Source organism: Moschus berezovskii, chromosome 6, assembly GCF_049115385.1.
Source record: "Moschus berezovskii isolate FMDL1 chromosome 6, NW_MosBer_1.0, whole genome shotgun sequence".
In the NCBI taxonomy this organism is placed as follows: Eukaryota; Metazoa; Chordata; class Mammalia; order Artiodactyla; family Moschidae; genus Moschus; species Moschus berezovskii.
This window is the reverse complement of record NC_142465.1, coordinates 49998066-50018217: the sequence shown is the minus strand read 5'-3', so window position 1 is coordinate 50018217 and position 20152 is coordinate 49998066. Positions and strand designations below refer to the sequence as shown.

General features: G+C 42.1%; 1 protein-coding gene across 14 annotated transcripts in view; it reads left to right on the top strand.

Annotated features, from left to right (window-relative positions):
- The window catches only part of LOC148777610 (uncharacterized), a 131270-nt gene that overhangs the window by 8891 nt on the left and 102227 nt on the right, over positions 1-20152 (top strand). For 10 of the 14 annotated variants that reach the window (XR_016037601.1, XR_016037603.1, XR_016037600.1 and 7 more), the window contains exons 2-3: positions 3612-3657; positions 17966-18108. Coding sequence is in view for 3 of the 14 variants with exons in the window: in XM_088837018.1 (XP_088693144.1) it covers positions 18022-18108 (87 nt within the window). In the remaining 11 variants the exon portion in view is untranslated. Of the gene's footprint in view, positions 1-3611; positions 3658-12484; positions 12689-17965; positions 18109-19060; positions 19157-20152 lie in introns of all 14 variants that reach the window. The other 4 variants (XR_016037597.1, XR_016037596.1, XR_016037598.1 and 1 more) reach the window with 2 other exon arrangements.

Genomic DNA, 20152 nt, shown 5'->3' with positions numbered 1-20152 from the left:
CAGGTTTGCTGATTCACACCCATGCCAAATGGGGCACCTGTTTACAGAGACCTATGCTGCTGCAGTTTTTTGTGACTAAATTGAGTAATAGAGCTTTCAGCAACAATTTCATATGTATGTATGTACATTTACAGATGTAACTCATTCCTCCAGTCTTCCCAGACAGTGGACACAAATGAGGTTACAATAACAACTCCCATTTTATTAATGTGCTCTCCTGACCACTAAGGAGGGATCTCGGCAGTCTTGTCTTCCATGCTTCTATTTGGGGGCATCCAAGGGCACCTCATGTGTGTTCACAAACAGGCTTTTTATATTCTTCTACCCCAGCCTCATCAGGGTTTTATGCTACAAAAGCATCCGTTTAGAGCAGTATCTCATTGAAGCCCTCCATAAGAATTTTGCTTCCCTGCCCAGGGAGCAGTTTTCAGAGATCCCCGAATAGCAACTGTTGAGGTGGAAAAATTCTCTTCAGAAGAGGAAAATAGGAAAAATATCCCTTTCCCTTCATGCTATGAAAAGACCCAACCTGAGCCCATGTTAAGTGTTCAGGACTCGAAGCTGGAATTCAGGAAGTGATTAACATGTCTGGGTGCACTCTGAGGAGCATTTTCTCACCTGGTCCTGGAAGGTGAGATTGTTGATCACCATTTGTCTCAAAGTTCAGTTCAGTCACTCAGTCGTGTCCGACTCCTTGCGACTCCATGAACCGCAGCACACTAGGCCTCCCTGTCCATCACCAACTCCCGGAGTCCACCCAAACCCATGTCCATTGAATCGGTGATGCCATCCAACCATCTCATCCTCCATTGTTCCCTTCTCCTTCTGCCCTCAATCTTTCCCAGCATCAGGGTCCTTTCAAATGAGTCAGCTCTCCGTATCAGATGGCCAAAGTATTGGAGTTTCAGCTTCAGCATCAGTCCCTGCAATGAACACCCAGGACTGATCTCCTTTAGGATGACTAGTTGGATCTCCTTGCAGTCCAAGGGACTCTCAAGAGTCTTCTCCAACACCACAGTTAAAAAGCATCAATTCTTCAGCACTCAGCTTGCTTTATAGTCCAACTCTCACATCCATACATGACTACTGGAAAAACCATAGCCTTGACTAGACAGAACTTTGTTGACAAAGTAATGTCTCTGCTTTTTAATGTGCTGTCTAGGTTGGTCATAACTTTCCTTCCAAGGAGCAAGCATCTTTTAATTTCATGGCTGCAGTCACCATCCACAGTGATTTTGGAGCCCAGAAAAACAGCCACTGTTTCCAATGTTTCCCTATCTATTTGCCATGAAGTGATGGGACCAGATGCCATGATCTTAGTTTTCTGAATGTTGAGCTTTAAGCCAACTTTTTCACTCTCCTCTTTCACTTTCATCAAGTGGCTCTTTAGTTCTTCTTCACTTTCTGCCATAAGGGTAGTGTCATCTGCATATCTGAGGTTATTGATATTTCTCCTGGCAACCTTGATTCCAGCTCGCTCAAAGAGTTGTAAAACAAAAAAACCACCAAAAAAAAAAAACAAAAACACCTTTATCATCTGCTTATAGACCCCTCTCCACTAAGCACAAACCTAATCCACAGACTGGTCTGGGAAGCCCTGTGGTGGCCTCCTCAATGCCCTCTTATCAGCTCCAAGCCCCATGCACAAATCCCCACTCAGGCCAAGCAACACAGCTGGGGCCATTCAGGGTCACCAAGTAGGCCCAGATGTGGCTAAATCTCAATTCAAGACAGGTAAGATGGAAAAAAATCCATTCAAAAAGATCAACATGGTTTAGGAGAGTGTTAGGGTAGAAAGTCCATTCTGTACCACTGAGAAAGAAGGGATAACCAGAGAGGAGAGCAGGCTGGGATCAGTAGTCTGCCCCTTAGGACAATGAGCAGCATGATGCAAATGGCCAGCCCAGGGGAAATACCCTTCCTCCTTCCTTCCTGCCTTGCTACGGGGCCTGCTACTTCTCACACATGATCTTCTAGTCCATTCTAAAGAAGATCAGTCCTGGATATTCATTGGAAGGACTGATGCTAAAGCTGAAACTCCAATACTTTGGCCACCTCATGCGACAAGTTGACTCACTGGAAAAGACTCTTCTAGTTTAGAAGCCTGCTATGGAGAACAGAAGGTCTCAGGGAATCAGTAAGTGAAGACAGAAGAGATATTGCCAAGAACTATCTCTAAATTTTAATTCTGGGCTGTCATCCAAATTTTCTTTGACTGCAAGCTTTGCTTTGTAGAGGTTCAGTGTCCTTTCAGATGGCAGCTTTGGGGCCCTACCACCATCAGTTCTGATGCCACTGACTGAAGTTAGTTATTTACACAGATAGACCTCAGTCCTCTCCCTACCTGAAACAAGCCAGAGATCCTGAGGGAAACTCCCAGAGACAGAAACATTAGTCTCAAAGCCAATTCAAGTGCTGCTTCCTCACAAAGCGCACCTGGAGCTCCCACTCCCTATCCAAATTCCTTATAAACTTTCTTCTTCCTATAAAGTTCTACAAGGCTGTTTGCTCCCTTTGCCCTGTGGTGCAGTGACTTCTATGCTTTTATTTCCCAAACTGACTTCTATGACAGTTTAGCAGTTGGGGCTAAACTCTCTGTGACAGATGCCAGACTTTACAGCAGCCGCCCTCACAGCACCACACAAAGTCCCTTCTGTAACAGACAGCAGATAATTAGCCAAGTACATTCCCAGGAGACTACTTACAAAGGCCATTTTCCTTGGCCCTAAAATGGAAGGACACAAGTAGTAGGGAATATTTACCCAGTCTATTGTAGTCCTCAGGGACAAGCCACAGAGGCTGTGATTCCTTGACTCAGCATGAGGGCTCCTCAGTCTTTCTGTGACTCCAGCAGAAGTGGTCAAGGATTTTCTGACACTGTCTTTTCTCCAAGTCCCTGCTGTCATGTATTATGGTAACATTTGGATGTTTTCCACGGGGATAAAGACCTACCCAGAACTGATAACCCAGCCAGTCCAAGCATCTGTGACATAAAGGCCTACAACTGTTCTGGTTAGTCAGGGCTCTCTCCCTGGCCTTCCCCATACATCTTTAGGGGCCAGTTTCCCTAAACTTCCTCTGAATGCTCCATTGCCTTTGTTTATCCTCTTCCCTCAGGCAGACCCATATCCATCCCTTGAAGTCCAGCCGAAGAGTCACCTCCTGTGTGGAATCCCTCTGACCTCTTCTTATAGCAGGGAGAAGAACATTCTTTCCTCTCCCTTCGCCAAGCCCTCTGTATCCATTCTCCCACAGCACTTATTTTAGGCTGAAATTGCTTTCTGTTTCCATCTCCCCCACTCATGCGAGCTTACATTTCGCTCATCTTTAGCAGATCCAGTAAGCACGATGTCTGGCAGGAGAAGGAGCCCCTCAGCAAATGTTTCTTGAATGAAAGAATGGGCATGACCCTTGCAAATGTTTTCCAAAAACAGAAAGCAAGGAAATCCCCCAAAGCACTAAGATTAAAGTTATTATTTTGTTCTCTAAATCATGTCTTGCTTTTTAAAGTTAAAAATAATAATGGCTAATATTTATCAAGCACTAGTTAACACATGTTAAAATTCAAAGCAATCATCTGAGGTAAAGATTATCACTACCTTGTTTTACAGAAACGGAAACTGAAAAAGATTAAGAAGTGTCCACATTACATAGCTGGTAAGTGGGAGTCTGTTTGGTTTGAAAGCCTGCTTTCTCAGCTACCACACTTTCCACACAGCCCTTCCAATACGAATTACAGTATGAGCATTTTCTTATATCTTTAAACTATATTTAATGTCTTTATAAAGGACAAGTTTCTACACATGACTGTAGTACTTTGCTACTTGGAGTGTGGTGTGCTCACCTGGTCACTTGTTAGAAATGCATATCTCAGGTTCCACCCCAGGTCTACTGAATCAGAGTCTATATTTAACATGACCCCCTAGTGAGGTGTATCAGGGCTTCCCTGATTGCTCAGTTGGTAAAGAATCCGCCTGCAATGCAGGAGACCCCAGTTCGATTGCTGGGTTGGGAAGATCCCCTGGAGAAGGGAAAGGCTACCCACTTCAGTATTCTGGCCTAGAGAATTCCATGGACTGTATAGTCCATGGGGTTGCAAAGAGTCAGACTTTCTAGTGAGATGTATGTGAGTTAAAGTTTGAGAAGCACTGCTTTAGATCAGGAGTCAACAAACAACAATCCATGAGCCAAACCCAGCCCATCCTGTTTCTGTACAGCCCAAGAGCTAAGGATGGCTTTTACATTTTTAAATGGTTGAACATTTTTTCAAAATAATAATACTACTTTATGACATGTGAAAATTATGTGAAATTCACATTTCAATGTCCATGAATAAAACTTAATTGAAACATTTTTTTTTCCTGTTACTTACTGCCTGTGATTGCTTTGGCGCTCCAATGGCTGGTAAACTTGAGTAGTTATAACACAAAGTATTTTCATACATGTATGTGGATATTACTTTTTTCTGATTTTTATTCATTGTGTAAACTACAAGGCAGATCAGGAGAAGTCAAACGAACTCACCAGCTTCTTTTGCTTTCTTCCCCTGTGCATGCATGGTAAGTCGCTTCAGTCGTGTCCAGCTCTCCACCAGGGTCCTCTGTCCATGATTTCTTCAGGCAGGAATACTGGAGTGGGTTGCCATGTCCTCCTCCATGGGATCTTCCCAACCCAGGGATTGAACTTGCATCTCTTAGTCAGGTTCTTTACCATTAGTGTTACCTGGGAAGTTTCTTTCTTCCGCCATCTTCTCTAAATCTAGTCTTTCCACCTTACTTAATGTCTAGTTTTTCACGCTCATATTTTTCATTCTTCTTAGTGTTAACGTAAAATTTGACTCATTGACTCCTTGTCCTTGACTCCTCTTTCCTACCCTCCTGTGTCTAGTCTCCATTTTTCAGCCACGGGCTATCTCTTGTCCCTAGGCTGTGACAGTCTGGTATCTTCATATTCCACATATAGGCCCCTACAATCCATCTTCCATGTTGTTGCCAGAATGATACATATATTTTTGGCCATGCCAAGAGGCTTGTGGGGATCTCAGTTCCCCCACCAGGGACTGAACCTGGGCCAGTAGAGACAGTGCCAGATCCTAACCACCGGGGAACTCCCAGAATATCTTTAAAACAAAAAGACAGCCTCTACTCAAAGTTTATTTGCTTCAGAGATAAAATTTTAAATCCTAATGGTCATCCAGCCAACCCTCCCTTTCTTAATAGCTTCCACTTCACCACTTTTTTGTTTTTGAACATGATTAGCATATCAGTGTCAGAGAAGGCACTGGCGACCCACTCCAGTACTCTTGACTGGAAACTCCCATGGACGGAGGAGCCTGGTAGGCTGCATGGGGTGGCAAAGAATTGGACACGACTGAGCGACTTCACTTTCACTTTTCACTTTCATGCATTGGAGAAGGCACTAGCAACCCACTCCAGTGTTCTTGCTTGGAGAATCCCAGGCACGGGGGAGCCTGGTAGGCTGCCGTCTATGGGGTCACACAGAGTCGGACACGACTGACGTGACTTAGCAGCAGCAGCAGCAGTATGGGCCACAAAAATATTTGCTATCTGGTCCTTTACAGGTGAAGTTTGCTGATCCTTTCCCAACTCTATCCCATATTCACTGCCACCAGCTCATAATGGGAGTAGGAAAGAGGACAGCCAGCATTCGGGAAGACCAGAGGGGAAAGAGCATCCTTAGGGAGAACCAGAGTTCAGTTGAGGCCAGAGGCTGCAGGAACTGCTGGAAGGGGATTTACCATTGAGTAGAAGTCCAGAGGGAGGGGGAATTGGGCTGAGTGTGTGGTGTGGTAAGACAGTGGTGGTTAGGGAGAGGAGGCACAGAGCAGTGAGCAGACCAGAGTACAGAACACAGCCGCTGTGAGGAGGGAGCTCCTCAAAGGTGCATGGGAAGGCTGGCCAAGGCCAAGGATGAAAGGTCAGGTGGAGTTCTCAGCTTCAAGTTTCCCCATGGAGCACAAGTGCAGTTGTTTTGAGACTGCTGCAAGTTGAAGGGTTGGGTGTGTCCCGGTTGTTGAAATTGGCAGACTTTTCCTGAGGTTTCCAAACTGTGAGGGTGAAAAGGCATTCTCATCCTTAAGAAGAAATTGTAATATTGATATGTATAGGGATGAAATTATCTCTCTGCACCTTTATCTTGAGATGGAATTGGCTGCCTAAGTAAGGAGCTTGTTACACATGTAGACTCCCCACCCCACCAGAAAGAGCTTCATTCAGTGGGAATCTGATTTTAAAAGATGACTAATACTTTGAGAACTACTGCTTCAGTGAATGAAAGAACTCAGGCCTCTGGAAGGGGTCGGCTTGAATAGGTCATGCTTCTGAAAGGGATCATTTATATGAATGAGAGATTGTTTCCTAGCTTCTGATGGCATACAGGACATCAGGAAGAGGCAAGAGCAGTAGAGAAGAATTGATGGGCTCTCTCTGCTAAACCAAGAAGCAGGAGAAATGGGGGTAAGTTTCAGGCACCTGGGAAACTCTAGGAAAGGCATTAGCCAGGAGAAGGCCTTGAAGGAGCTCAGGGACTAAAGCTAAGGGTTCTGATGCAGAGGACACCACCAAGTGAGATTCAATATTCAAACAATGCCATAGAGCAGAAATATCTGCCTCTCCCTATGACATGGGGCTTCCCAGGTGGTGCAATGGTAAAGAATCCACCTGCCAATGTTGGAGATGCAAGATACCTGGGTTTGATCCATGGGTCAGGAAGATCCCCTGAAGGAGGAATGGCAACCCACTCCAGGGTTCTTGCCTGGGAAATTCCGTGGACAGAGGAGCTTGGTGGACTACAGTCCATAGGGTTGCAAAGAGTCAGATATGACTGAGTGACTGAGCACACACACACACATGACTTGAAGATCTCAAGTGATTGACAGATGAGGATGCTCAGGGCTGAGTTATGAAAGGCAAATGGCAGATCTAATATGTATTTAGATTATTTTCTGAACTTTCAAAAATTTCACCCCTATTTCACTGCTCCCAGTGTCTTTCACAACTGTCCCCCATATATTTATTTTCTCAGATGCTAGATGGGGGCTCAGTACCAATTAAATTATGACACTGGCCCCCAGAGAGTCTCTGACACCAGGGCATATATGCAGGAGCAACTTATTTTTCACAAGTCACAAAACTAAAAATATCAGATAGTGTGAATACAAGGCATCATCTCATACATCAATAATTCAGTTTCCGAAAAAAGATGGATAGGGAGAAGAAGGTTAGGATAGGAAATTAGTTCTTTTTAAAATACGCTTTAGACCTGCCATGCAAAAGCAGTCATCTTTTCTGTTTTTCTGTGTTTCCATTCACTGAAGGAAACATGCTGGAAACAACTACATTTGAGGCACAGCATGAAACATCTGTCCAAACTGTTTTGGTTTTTCACTGAGACATTGGTTTGGTTTTTGCAGGCAGCACCTTGCTGTCATGAGACAAAAAAACATTCCCAGGCTCTTTAAGGTATTATGTAGGGTTGCTATTAGGAACTGAGTGCACTTAAACAGATTCTCAGCCCACCCAGGAATATAGGTCTGACCCTTAAGGATAGTAAGTCAGGGAGTCAGACCCAAGAAAGGCCGACACTCCCTGCCCAGTTATTTTTAAACCCCAGAGGCTGCTTCTGCATATGATATCACTTATGTAACTTCTTTCCGCAAGGACCCCTCTGCTTCCCCACCCATTCCACCCATAACATCAGCACAATGACACATGAGCTGCTCCACCCCACTGCGAATTTGCCAACAGGCTAAGGATGTGGACACTGAGTAAATAAACACACAACAGTGAAATTGGCTTTTGTGCAACCAGCTTTCAGGAGTTACATTTTGTTCCTTTAGGTTTAAAATTTCAGTGCAATGGGATAAGAAAATTGCTCAAACTATATTGCAAAGCTGATTAGGAATTTCCATCATTAGAAATACCATTATGTTATTTTGGGATAAAAGACTTTTAAATTTATACTGCAGCTTCCATGTATGAATATTAATCTAGAACAGTTCTACTGGTTTCTATATGCTGGATTTACACATGAGTTTGATAAAAATCATATATTAAATCTTTTAAATAAATTCTAATAGTAATTAGTGACCATCCACTCTAAAAAGTGAGCACTAACTAATGGGATTTTGCTATAAAGAATCTGGTCTATTAAACACGACATTAAATATTCATCTATTTAAAAAGCTGCAAATGTCAATGAAAGAACAAAGCTGTCAAATCTAGGAGTGTTTCATTAAGAAATACTGACGGGATTTTTATGAAGTTGGGGACTCAGACAAGCTTTATCTGCCAGTGAGACAGCCATTCATATTTTTGTTGTTGTTAGCAAAATACCAGAAGAGCATAAAACAGCAATATGCTAACCTGAATTGAAATTTTTCATTTTCTATATTTCTACTAGCCCAATCCTATAAAACCTTTATATAACTAAATTAGCATCTATTTTGATGGAAAGCTGTTGACATCGGTACTATAATTAATTTGATACCCATGGCCAGGCTAAGAGAGGACTAGAATGGATAACTGGAACATCAAGTCATTTAATAGGGTCATTTTAGCTGTTTCTTTTCATCTTCTATACAACTAAGTGTTTCAGATGTGTATGCTTTTGGCTGCAGGTAACAGAACATCCAAATAACAATGGTATAAAAAGAGTGTTTCAGTTGTTTGACCCTGCCCAAAATTTAGTGGCTTAACATCTATTTACTCATGAATCTGCAATTTGAGAAGAGCTTTGGTTGGGTGGAGGTGGGGGGCGGGGCTTGTTTGCTCTCCTTGGCATCAGCTAGGGAAGCTTGAAGACTAGGGGCTAGAATCCTTTGAAGGCTGATTCACTCATGTATTTGTCATTTCTTGATGAAAAGAGAGTTCAGGCTGGGACAGCTGGGGCTCCTTGGGTATCTCAGTCTCTGTGTGGTCTTCTGAAATGGTTTCTCCAGCATGGCAACTTCAGTGTTCACTACTTCTTTTTTTTTTTTTTTTGGTTGTACCAGGATTTAGTTGAGCCATGTAGGATCTAGTTCCCTGACGAGGAGTTGAACTTAGGTCCCCTGAATTGGAAATGTGGAGTCTTAGCCACAGGACCACCAGGGAAGTCCCTAGACTGACTTCTGACATGTCAATCTGAGGTTCTCAACTGCACAAGAGAGAGAGGGACTGATAACAAAACAGAAACTGTATCACCTTTTATGACTTGTGGAGTCATTCATTATCACTCCTACTGCATTCTATTTATTGGAAGCAAGTCATTAAGGCTGCCCTATATTCAAAAGAAGAGGAATTAGGCTACATCTTTGATAGGAGGAATGTCAAGGAATTTGTAGCTACATCTTAAAATCACCATGAAAGGATTTGTTCTCCCTATATAATATCTAGAGGGAAGCAGTTCTATATAGTGTAGGGCTCCACGATGTAATAAAAATCAAGTTTTTTTCCTGTAATTCTGCTCTACCATTTTCAGTACATTGCCTCATTGTCTCAAAGTCACACGATGACTGTTACAGATCCAAACATCATAACCATGTTTAAGACCAAAAAATAAAGTGGAAGAAGGAAAAAAAAAAAATTAGCTTCTAGCTCCTTTTTTCAGGAAATAAAAGACCCTTCCCAAAACCCTTCTCAACAAAATTCCACTTATGCTGCACTGGCTGGAACTCTGTTCAAAGGCCACCCCTTGCTTCAGGGGAGGTAAGAACAGTGACTATTCAGCTTCTCCAATCTCTATTGTAGAGGTAGGCAAGGGTGGAGAGATCTGAAAATCAGCCAAGCCACGCTTTTGCCCTCCATATCAGACCCATAAAACTCCTCCCATGACTAGGAGGAGTTTCAAAGACCTGTTTCTCTTCCCTCAGCCAAAATTAACAGTGAAATGACTTGAAAATGTTTGGCAGAGGGAAAATCTTTCAGCTAATGAATGGAATCACTTTCAACTATATATTTCCAAATAGGATCAAAAGCTAAATGTTGAATTTAATGAATCATTTGTACAGTTTAACAGGAAGCAGAATTGGGTCATCACAGAAATATTTGCCAATGAGATAGGGAGGACAAAGAAGAGGGGAGACTACTAACTTCTGACAAAATGTTAAAGCTGCCTCACAGATTACCTTGGGTTCAGAGGTTCAGGGCTAAATATAATTTGGGAGCAAGGCAAAAAGGAACAATTACCTGATAACCCTAACCCAAATCTTATATCTTACTTTATGGAGCTTCTTTTTTTAGGCTTCTGTTGCCACTAGTGAATAAAAACAGGAAAAATACTGTGAGTTGATGGATTTTATTTAACCCAACAATTATTTGAATTTTAGCTTTAAAGATTTTATAACATTTAACTAAAGAAAAGAAAATTAAAACCCCTCTCTTTCCTCCTCGAAAGCATAGAGCTCCCTAAGTCTATTGACTTGTGCTGTGGTCTCACACAAGAATAAAGAAATCGCACTACACAGGTATTTTCTGGATACACACAAGCTTTAACACATGACCCCAACAACAGCTAAGACTGAAGAATGAGACAACCAGATTTACTGACTCTGATGGTGTCGAGAGGTCTTTTTCAGGTAAACTAGGAGAAGGCAATGGCAAACCACTCCAGTACTCTTGCCTAGAAAATCCCATGGATGGAGGAGCCTGGTAGGCTGCAGTCCGTGGGGTCGCTAAGGGTCGGACACGACTGAGCGACTTCACTTTCGCTTTTCACTTTCACACATTGGAGAAGGAAATGGCAACCCACTCCAGCGTTCTTGCCTGGAGAATCCCAGGGACGGGGATGCCTGGTGGGCTTCCGTCTATGGGGTCACACAGAGTCGGACAAGACTGAAGTGACTTAGCAGCAGCAGACATTCATGAAAATACATGTATGAAAGGGCAAGAGCTGAGCATGAAGAAAGAACATGCCCACAGTGAGAATGCCCGTAACCCCTGGCATTAATTCCCAGTGCGTTTAGGGGAATAGTGAGAGTTGGTGATGGACAGGGAGGCCTGGTGTGCTGTGATTCATGGGGTCGCAAAGATTTAGACATGACTGAGTGACTGAACTGAACTGAACTGAATCCTAAAAAAAAAAAAAAAAAAAAAGGAATGGGGAATAAGAAACCTTCCCCTTCATAATGAAAGAATTCTGACATAAAGAAATTAAATAATTTATCCAAAGTGATAGGCTACATATGAAACAGAAAAAAAGCCCAAGCATTTACATTTATAGTTTAATTTGGAATAGAAAGTCATGCAGGTCTTTATTCTAAACAGTGACCAACTTGATCTAACACAAAATACATACCTCAAACAAAATCATATATATTATGGGAGTTACCAATCCTTTTCATAATTTATAAGTTATTACTTTATTTTCAATGTTTCTATCATCTGCAAAATTTAATTAAGAAGCAAAGAATCAGTTTATAGCAATCACCATTCCATATATTTATTACTCATATTTCAAATTACAATCATGTTATGATGACTCTTGATCCTCATAGAGTACAACAAAATAATAATTTGAGCTTTTCCTTATTAAAAAAAAAATTTAAAGACAGACTGTAAGATACTTCTGATATTCCCAAGCACATAGCAAAATTCCAAAGTGCAGAAACTATCATAAACTTGTAACTCTCCAAAGCAACTGTCAAGTTCCAGGCTCAGGATAAGAGGCTCATACTCTCAAAATTACTTTAGATAGTCAACATCTCTCACAAACTCATACATATTTTTCATGTATGAAAATATTTTGAGATCAAATATTTCCCACATTCATTTCTAACAAGAAATACCAGGGTTTTGATTGAAAAGATTCATTAGATATTACTCAATTATGTGACAACATTATTAGTCCCCATTAAACATTAATTTGCTTTTTATCCTGCAAAAACTAACATAGATGTAAAATAGGCATTGGCCACTCCTAGAACGTACATCTGATGATAAGACAATGAGCAAGTTGATGGTAATTTGATACATGAGCTGTTGTTTGTTCCATGCCTCCTTTTCCACTACTACTTTTGCCAGAAATGAAAATCAACAGCAAATGCTTCTGTTTTCTACATTGTGTCCAACCTCCTTATGTGTGGGACATACACACACTAGTTTAGATCAACAAGCACTTATCAAGTATCTACTGCCAGGTGCCACGCTGGTATTGTAGACAGTGCCAAAAGGGGCAGCCTCTGGCTGTCTAAACTCTCACTTGAGGTCATCATTTGCTAACTGTGTAGCCTCAGGCAAGTTCCTCAGTCTTTCTAAGCCCTAACTTATTTATCTGCAAAATGAGAATACTAATAATACTTTCATGGGAGTTTTGTGAATATTAAATAAGATAATTCATATATAGAGCCTGGTATTTAGTGAGTGAAATGAACTTTGCCATCATCACCACCATCATCATTATCACAGCATGATCTCTTAATCTTTATTTCCCCAGTTGGAGGAAAAGACACATAAACAATTTTCTTTTTGTGTTTTGTTGATCTCAGAGGACAGGTACTTCGAGTAATGTCTCTGAACCGAGAGCTGAAAGATGAGTAGAGTCGGCCAGATGAAGGAGAAAGGTGTTCCAGAGGGAAGAGCTTGAGCAAAGTCACAAGGAGCATATTGTGCACAAGAACTGGCTGTGGTTTTCTATTTTTAGACAGGAAGTTCAAGATGGGGAGTGGTCAAAAATGAGCTTCATAAGGAAGGTGAGAACCAAGTCATGGGAAGTCTTACACACCACCTTAAGCCAACTAGATTTCTTTCTGTAATTTCCTAAGCTAAGTTATATGAAGTACTGGTGTTCACAGAGGTAATTCACAAGGTGTTCTTCAAAATAATAGCTTTACTGAAACTTGTGTCTGGAAATATCCTTAATGTTACCTCTACTGAGTGATTCATAATGCATATATGAATGCTTACATATATATCAGCATACTGAAGGCTCTGAAAAGTCCTGCAACAAAAGGGCCTTATTATCTCAGGTTAGCCTGATATTTATAATTGATTAGCTTCCCTGGTGGCTCAGAGGTTAAAGCGTCTGCCTCCAATGCGGGAGACCCAGGTTCAATCCCTGGGTTGGGAAGAAGGAAATGTTAACCCACTCCAGTATTCTTGCCTGGAGAATCCCATGGAGAGAGAAGCCTGGTAGGCTACAGTCCACGGGGTCGCAAAGAGTCGGACACGACTGAGCGACTAAATGGAATGGAACGGAACTGCAAGTCATCATTTTTACAGAATGCTGAGATTTTTCTGGGTTTTAATCAGAATAGTGAATTAGACACTATAGCTAAGTAAAATCACTCTAGCTACAGAGATGGATTTCCAAGGAGTATGACTATAGAGTGTGAGTGAGATGATGATGATCCAAGGTGGAGGAGATGTAAAGATTCAAGATATATTTAAAGGTAAAACTATCAGAAGTTTTACTGATAGAGTGGAGTGAGGGAAATGGCTGTTTAGAATGATACCTCGAGTTATGGCTCGAGCCAAAGAATAGTAGTGCTACTCGCTTCAAAAGAACTATAGAAAAATATGACATAGAGGAAGGAATGAGAGGTAGGTAAGATAAAGAACTCAGTTTGGGACATGATAAGTTTGAAACACCCATGACATTACCAAATGAAATTATCAGTTCAGTTCAGTCGCTCAGTCGTGTCCGACTCTCCGCGACCCCATGAATCACAGCACGCCAGGCCTCCCTGTCCATCACCAACTCCCAGAGTTCACTCAAACTCATGTCCACAGAGTCGGTGATGCCATCCAGCCTTAGCATCAGTCCTTCCAATGAACACCCAGGATCGATCCCCCTTAGAATGGACTGGTTGGATCTCCTTGCGGTACAAGGGACTCTCAAGAGTCTTCTCCAACACCACAGTTCAAAAGCATCAATTCTTCGGCGATCAGCTTTCTTCACAGTCCAACTCTCACATCCATACATGACCACGGGAAAAACCATTATAGGTGGCAGTTAAGTCAACAAACGCTTGTTTAGTCCCAATCTAAACCAGGGTCATCTGACAAATAATGCCCTGATCATCCTAGTCTAAACTTCAAAATTAATTTCAGATTCTATAATGCATTATATTAATTTTACCATCAGCATATTTACTTAGCATAATGTACTAATATTAGCACTTGGTTATATTAAATAATTCAGGGTTTTCTTAATGCATTTCTAAATTCAAATATGCAGATGGACATATACAGACAGATGAATCTCAAATCACTCAAGATAAATTAAATTCTCACTTAAAATATAGATATGCAATAGAACTACTGTCATAATTCAGATTGGTGTTACCACCTATATAAATGAATTTATTTTTCATGTATCATTTATTAAAACTGATTTGTTTTCTTCCTGTTCTAACCCTAAGCTCTATGAAAGCTTCACCTTTATGCCCTGAGAGTCTGAAACAGTTGTTGACACACAGAAAATGTACATTAAAATTTTGTTGAATAAAATTAATTAGAGCAGGTCACAGTAGTAAATACAAAAGAACAAATTTCCAACTCTATTCTCTCCCTAGTTGATCTCATCTACCTTGTTAACTTTCAATATCATCTACATGCTGTTATCAGCTCTGCCCTCCCTTGAAAATCAGACTTTACTTTCCAGTCTTATTTGACTTTCCCATTATAACATTCAACAAGGACCTTAAACATAATTTATCCCTGGTGACACTGCTAATTGTCTGCTTCCATAATATCCATTCACCCCTTCAGTTCAGTTCAGTTCAGTCGCTCAGTCATGTCCGACTCTTTGAGACCCCATAAATCACAGCACGCCAGGCCTCTCTGTCCATCACCAACTCCTGGAGTTCACTCAAACTCATGTCCACAGAGTCGGTGATGCCATCCAGCCATCTCATTCTCTATTGTCCCCATCTCCTCCCGCCCCCAATCCCTCTCAGCATCAGAGTCTTTTCCTGTGAGTCAACTTGTCACATGAGGTGGCCAAAGTATTGGAGTTTCAGCTTTAGCATCAGTCCTTCCAATGAACACCCAGGACTGATCTCCTTTAGAATGGACTGGTTGGATCTCCTTGCAGTACAAGGGACTCTCAAGAGTCTTCTCCAACACCACAGTTCAAAAGCATCAATTCTTCGGCGATCAGCTTTCTTCACAGTCCAACTCTCACATCCATATGGAAAAACCATAGCCTTGACTAGACGGACCTTTGTTTGGACCTTTGCCAAGTAATGTCTCTGCTTTTTAATATGCTATCTAGTTTGGTCATAACTTTCCTTCCAAGGAGTAAGCGTCTTTTAATTTCATGACTGCAATCAGCATCTTCAGTGATTTTGGAGCCCAAAAAAATAAAGTCTGACACTGTTTCCACTGTTTTTCCATCTATTTCCCATGAAGTGATGGGACCAGATGCCATGATCTTTGTTTTCTGAATGTTGAGCTTCAAGCCAACCTTTTCACTCTCCTCTTTCACTGTCATCAAGAGACTTTTGAGTTCCTCTTCACTTTCTGCCATAAGGGTGGTGTCATCTGCCTATCTGAGGTTATTGATATTTCTCCTGGCAATCTTGATTCCAGCTTGTGCTTCTTCCAGCCCAGCATTCCTCATGATGTACTCTGCATATAAGTTAAATAAGCAGGGTGACAATATACAGCCTTGACGTACTCCTTTTCCTATTTGGAACCAGTCTGTGGTTCCATGTCCAGTTCTAACTGTTGCTTCCTGACCTGCATACAGGTTTCTCAAGAGGCAGGTCAGGTGGTTTGGTATTCCCATCTCTTTCAGAATGTTCCACAGTTTATTGTGATCCACACAGTCAAAAGCTTTGGCATAGTCAATGAAGCAGAAATAGATGTTTTTCTGAAACTCTCTTGCTTTCTCCATGATCCAGCGGATGTTGGCAATTTGATCTCTGGTGCCTCTGCCTTTTCTAAAACCTGCTTGAATATCTGGAAGCTCACGGTTCACATATTGCTGAAGCCTGGCTTGGAGAATTTTGAGCATGACTTTACTAGCGTGTGAGATGAGTGCAATTGTGCGGTAGTTGGAGCATTCTTTGGCATTGCCTTTCTTTGGGATTGAGATGAAGACTGACCTTTTCCAGTCCTGTGGCCACTGCTGAGTTTTCCAAATTTGCTGGCATATTGAGTGCAGCACTTTCACAGCATCATCTTTCAGGATTTGAAATAGCTCAACTGGAATTCCATCACTTCCACTAGCTTTGTTCGTAGTGATGCTCTCTAACGCCCACTTGACTTCACATTCCAAGATGTCTGGCTCTAGGTAAGTGATCACACCATGGTGATCATCTTGGTCGTGAAGCTCTTTTTTGTACAGTTCTGTGTATTCTTGCCACCTCTTCTTAATATCTTCTGCTTCTGTTAGGTCCATACCATTTCTGTCCTTTATCGAGCCCATCTTTGCATGACATGTTCCCTTGGTATCTCTAATCTTCTTGAAGAGATCTCTTGTTTTTCCCATTCTGTTGTTTTCCTCTATTTCTTTGCACTGATAGCTGAAGAAGGTTTTCTTATCTCTCCTTCCTATTCTTTGGAACTTTGCATTCAGATGCTTGTATCTTTCCTTTTCTCCTTTGCTTTTCGTTTCTCTTCTTTTCACAGCTATTTGTAAGGCCTCTTCAGACAACCATTTTGCTTTTTTGCATTTCTTTTCCAGGGGGATGGTCTTGGTCCCTGTCTCTTATACAGTGTCACGAACCTCCATCCATAGTTCATCAGGCACTCTATTTATCAGATCTAGTCCCTTAAATCTATTTCTCACTTCCACTGTATAATCATAAGGGACTTGATTTAGGTCGTAACTGAATTGTCTAGTGGTTCCCTACTTTCTTCAATTTAAATCTGAATTTGGCAATAAGGAATTCATGATCTTAGCCACAGTCAGCTTCTGGTCTTGTTTTTGCTAACTGTATAGAGCTTCTCCATCTTTGGCTGCAAAGAATATAATCAATCTGATTTCGGTGTTGACCATCTGGTGTTGACCATCTGGTGATGTCCATGTGTAGAGTCTTCTCTTCTTACAGAATGTGGTCCACTGGAGAAGGGAATGGCAAACCACTTCAGTATACTTACCTTGAGAACCCCATGAACAGTATCAAAAGGCAAAATGATAGGATAATGAATGAGGAATTCCCCAGGTTGGTAGGTGCCCAGTATGCTATTGGAGATCAGTGGAGAAGTAACTCCAGAAAGAATGAAGGGATTGAGCCAAAGCAAAACCAATACCCAGTTGTGGATGTGACTGGTGATAGAAGCAAGGTCCGATTCTGTAAAGAGCAATATTGCATAGGAACCTGGAATGTTAGGTCCATGAATCAAGGCAAATTGGAAGTGGTCAAACAGGAGATGACAAGAGTGAACGTAGACATTCTAGGAATCAGTGAACTAAAATGGACTGGAATGGGTGAATTTAACTCAGATGACCATTATGTCTACTACTGTGGGCAGGAATCCCTTAGAAGAAATGGAGTAGCCATCATGGTCAACAAAAGAGTCCGAAATGCAGTACTTGGATGCAATCTTAAAAACAACAGAATGATTTCTGTTTGTTTCCAAGGCAAACCATTCAATATTACAGTAATCCAAGCCTATGCCCCAACCAGTAATGCTGAAGAAGCTGAAGTTGAATGGTTCTATGAAGACCTATAAGACCTTTTAGAACTAACACCCAAAAAAGATGTCCTTTTCATTATAGGGGACTGGAATGCAAAAGTAGGAAGTCAAGAAACACCTGGGGTAACAGGCAAATTTGGCCTTGGAGCACGGAATGAAGCAGGACAAAGGCTAATAGAGTTTTGTCAAGAGAAAGCACTGGTCATAGCAAACAGGAACCATGGTTGGTATTGAATCCCCTTCATCACTGAACAAGAAATCTTTAAGGCCCTTCCCATAGTGGAAGGGTTGGTCCCAGAGCCTGGGCTGGGGCCGAGACTGCAGGTAGCCAGACAGGGAAGCAGACAATCACAGATACATCTTGTTTTCTTCTTTTACAGTTGAGGAATCTGAGGCTCAAAGAAGTTACACAGTTTGCCTGAAGACTCAGTAAACAATGGAGTCAAGAATGGATCTCAGAACTCCTAATTCCAAGATGGAAGCTGTGAACTGGCTTTTAGAAATGGACTGGCAATGTCAAATAGTAAGTGACCTGGGCAATGGGTTAGCAGTATGGTTAAAAATGTGTGCTTGGTAGCGAGACTCCAGTTATGCCAAACACCTTATGATCTTTAAAGAGCTACTAACCTTTCCTGAAAACAGGTTTCAGTTCAGTTCAGTTCACTTCAGTCGCTCATTCGTATCCGACTCTTTGCAACCCCATGAATCACACACGCCAGGCCTCCCTGTCCATCACCAACTCCCCGAGTTCACTCAAACTCATGTCCATCAAGTCGGTGATGCCATTCAGCCATCTCATTCTCTGTCGTCCCCTTCTCCTCCCACCCCCAGTCCCTCCCAGCATCAGAGTCTTTTCCAGTGAGTCAACTCTTCACATGAGGTGGCCAAAGTATTGGAGTTTCAGCTTTAGCATCAGTCCTTCCAATGAACACCCAGGATTGTAATAACAACGTCTGCCTCTTGGAGTTGCTCTGGGAATTCTATGAAAAAGTTCGTGTGTAAAAATCTGATTGCCCAACATACAGTGAGTGACGTCACTCAGTCGTGTCAGACTCTTTGCGACCCCATGACTGTACCCTACCACGCTCCTCCGTCCATGGGATTTTCCAGGCAAGAGAACCGGAGTGGGTTGCCATTTCCTTCTCCAGAGAATCTTCCCGACCCAGGGATTGAACCCCAGTCTTCCGCATTGTAGGCAGACGCTTTACCGTCTGAGCTACCAGGGAAGTCCAACATATAGTATCAACATACAGTAGGTTTTCAATAAGTGGAAACTGTTTGAGCGGCTGTTCCTCTTATCCTGCTGAGTGATGACAAGCTCTGAGGCAGCCCAGATCTTTCCCCTAAGCCATTTTACCTCCTTACACTTAATAGACTACAAGATGGCATAAACATAACTTTTATATGCACTGGGCGTATATTCTGGCTCAGAATATCAGTGCTGAAAGGAACATTAGAATGTTGTTATTTTTCAGTTATGTCTGGCTCTTTGCAACCCCATGGACTGCAGCCCACCAGGCTTCCCTGTCCTTCACCATCTCCTGGAGCTTGCTCAAACTCACTTCCATTGAGTAAGTGATGCCTTCCAATCATCTCATCCTCTTTCGTCCCCTTCTCCTGTCTTCTGTCTTTCCCAGCATCAGGGTTGTTTCTAATGAGTCAGCACTTCACATCAGATGGCCAAAGTAATGGAGCTTCAGCTTCAGGGTTGATTTCCTTTAGGATTGACTGGTTTGATCTCCTTACAATCCAAGGGATTCAACAGATGAGAAAATTGAGGGTCAGAGCAGTCACATATGTTGCACAAGGTTTTATAGCTAGTTATCAGGAAAGCAATTTAAAAATCTTTAATTTGCAATTTAAAAATTTTCAAAGCTGTTAGGAGGAGGTAGAAAAGAAGAAAACTTAAGAAGTGAAATTGTGACAGTTTCCTGTAGCCCTTCAATCCTGAACGTAAGGCACGGGAGAAGACCTGCCACCCCTGAGAAAACCTTGACCACTAATGATGCTCTGGCCAAACCTGTCCCCACTGTCAGCGTACACAGGTGAAGTGATGCTTCCCAGCCAGCAGGAAGTATTGCTTTCAGATATTCATCCCATATCAGCCCACCCTTCAGTTCAGTTCAGTTGCTCAGTCGTGTCCGACTCTTTGCGACCCCATGAATCACAGCACGCCAGGCCTCCCTGTCCATCACCAACTCCCGGAGTTCACTCAAACTCATGTCCATCGAGTCAGTGATGCCATCCAGCCATCTCATTCTCTGTCGTCCCCTTCTCCTCCCGCCCCCAATCCTTCCCAGCATCAGAGTCTTTTCCAGTGAGTCAACTTGTCGCATGAGGTGGCCTTAGCTGATGGTATAGTCTGTACTGAACAAAGGAAACTCAACCTTGGGTGATACACAACAGAAGTTAACAAAAGGGTGGGAACCAGTATCTTGGAAAGCATATGGTAGGTATGGGATTAGTAAAAGGATCAAAGGGGGAAAAAAAAATCCTTTTATAATTCTTGAGTAGATTGCCTTAACTTGCTGAAAGATTAGCTGAAAAGTGAATGAAATTAACAAGCA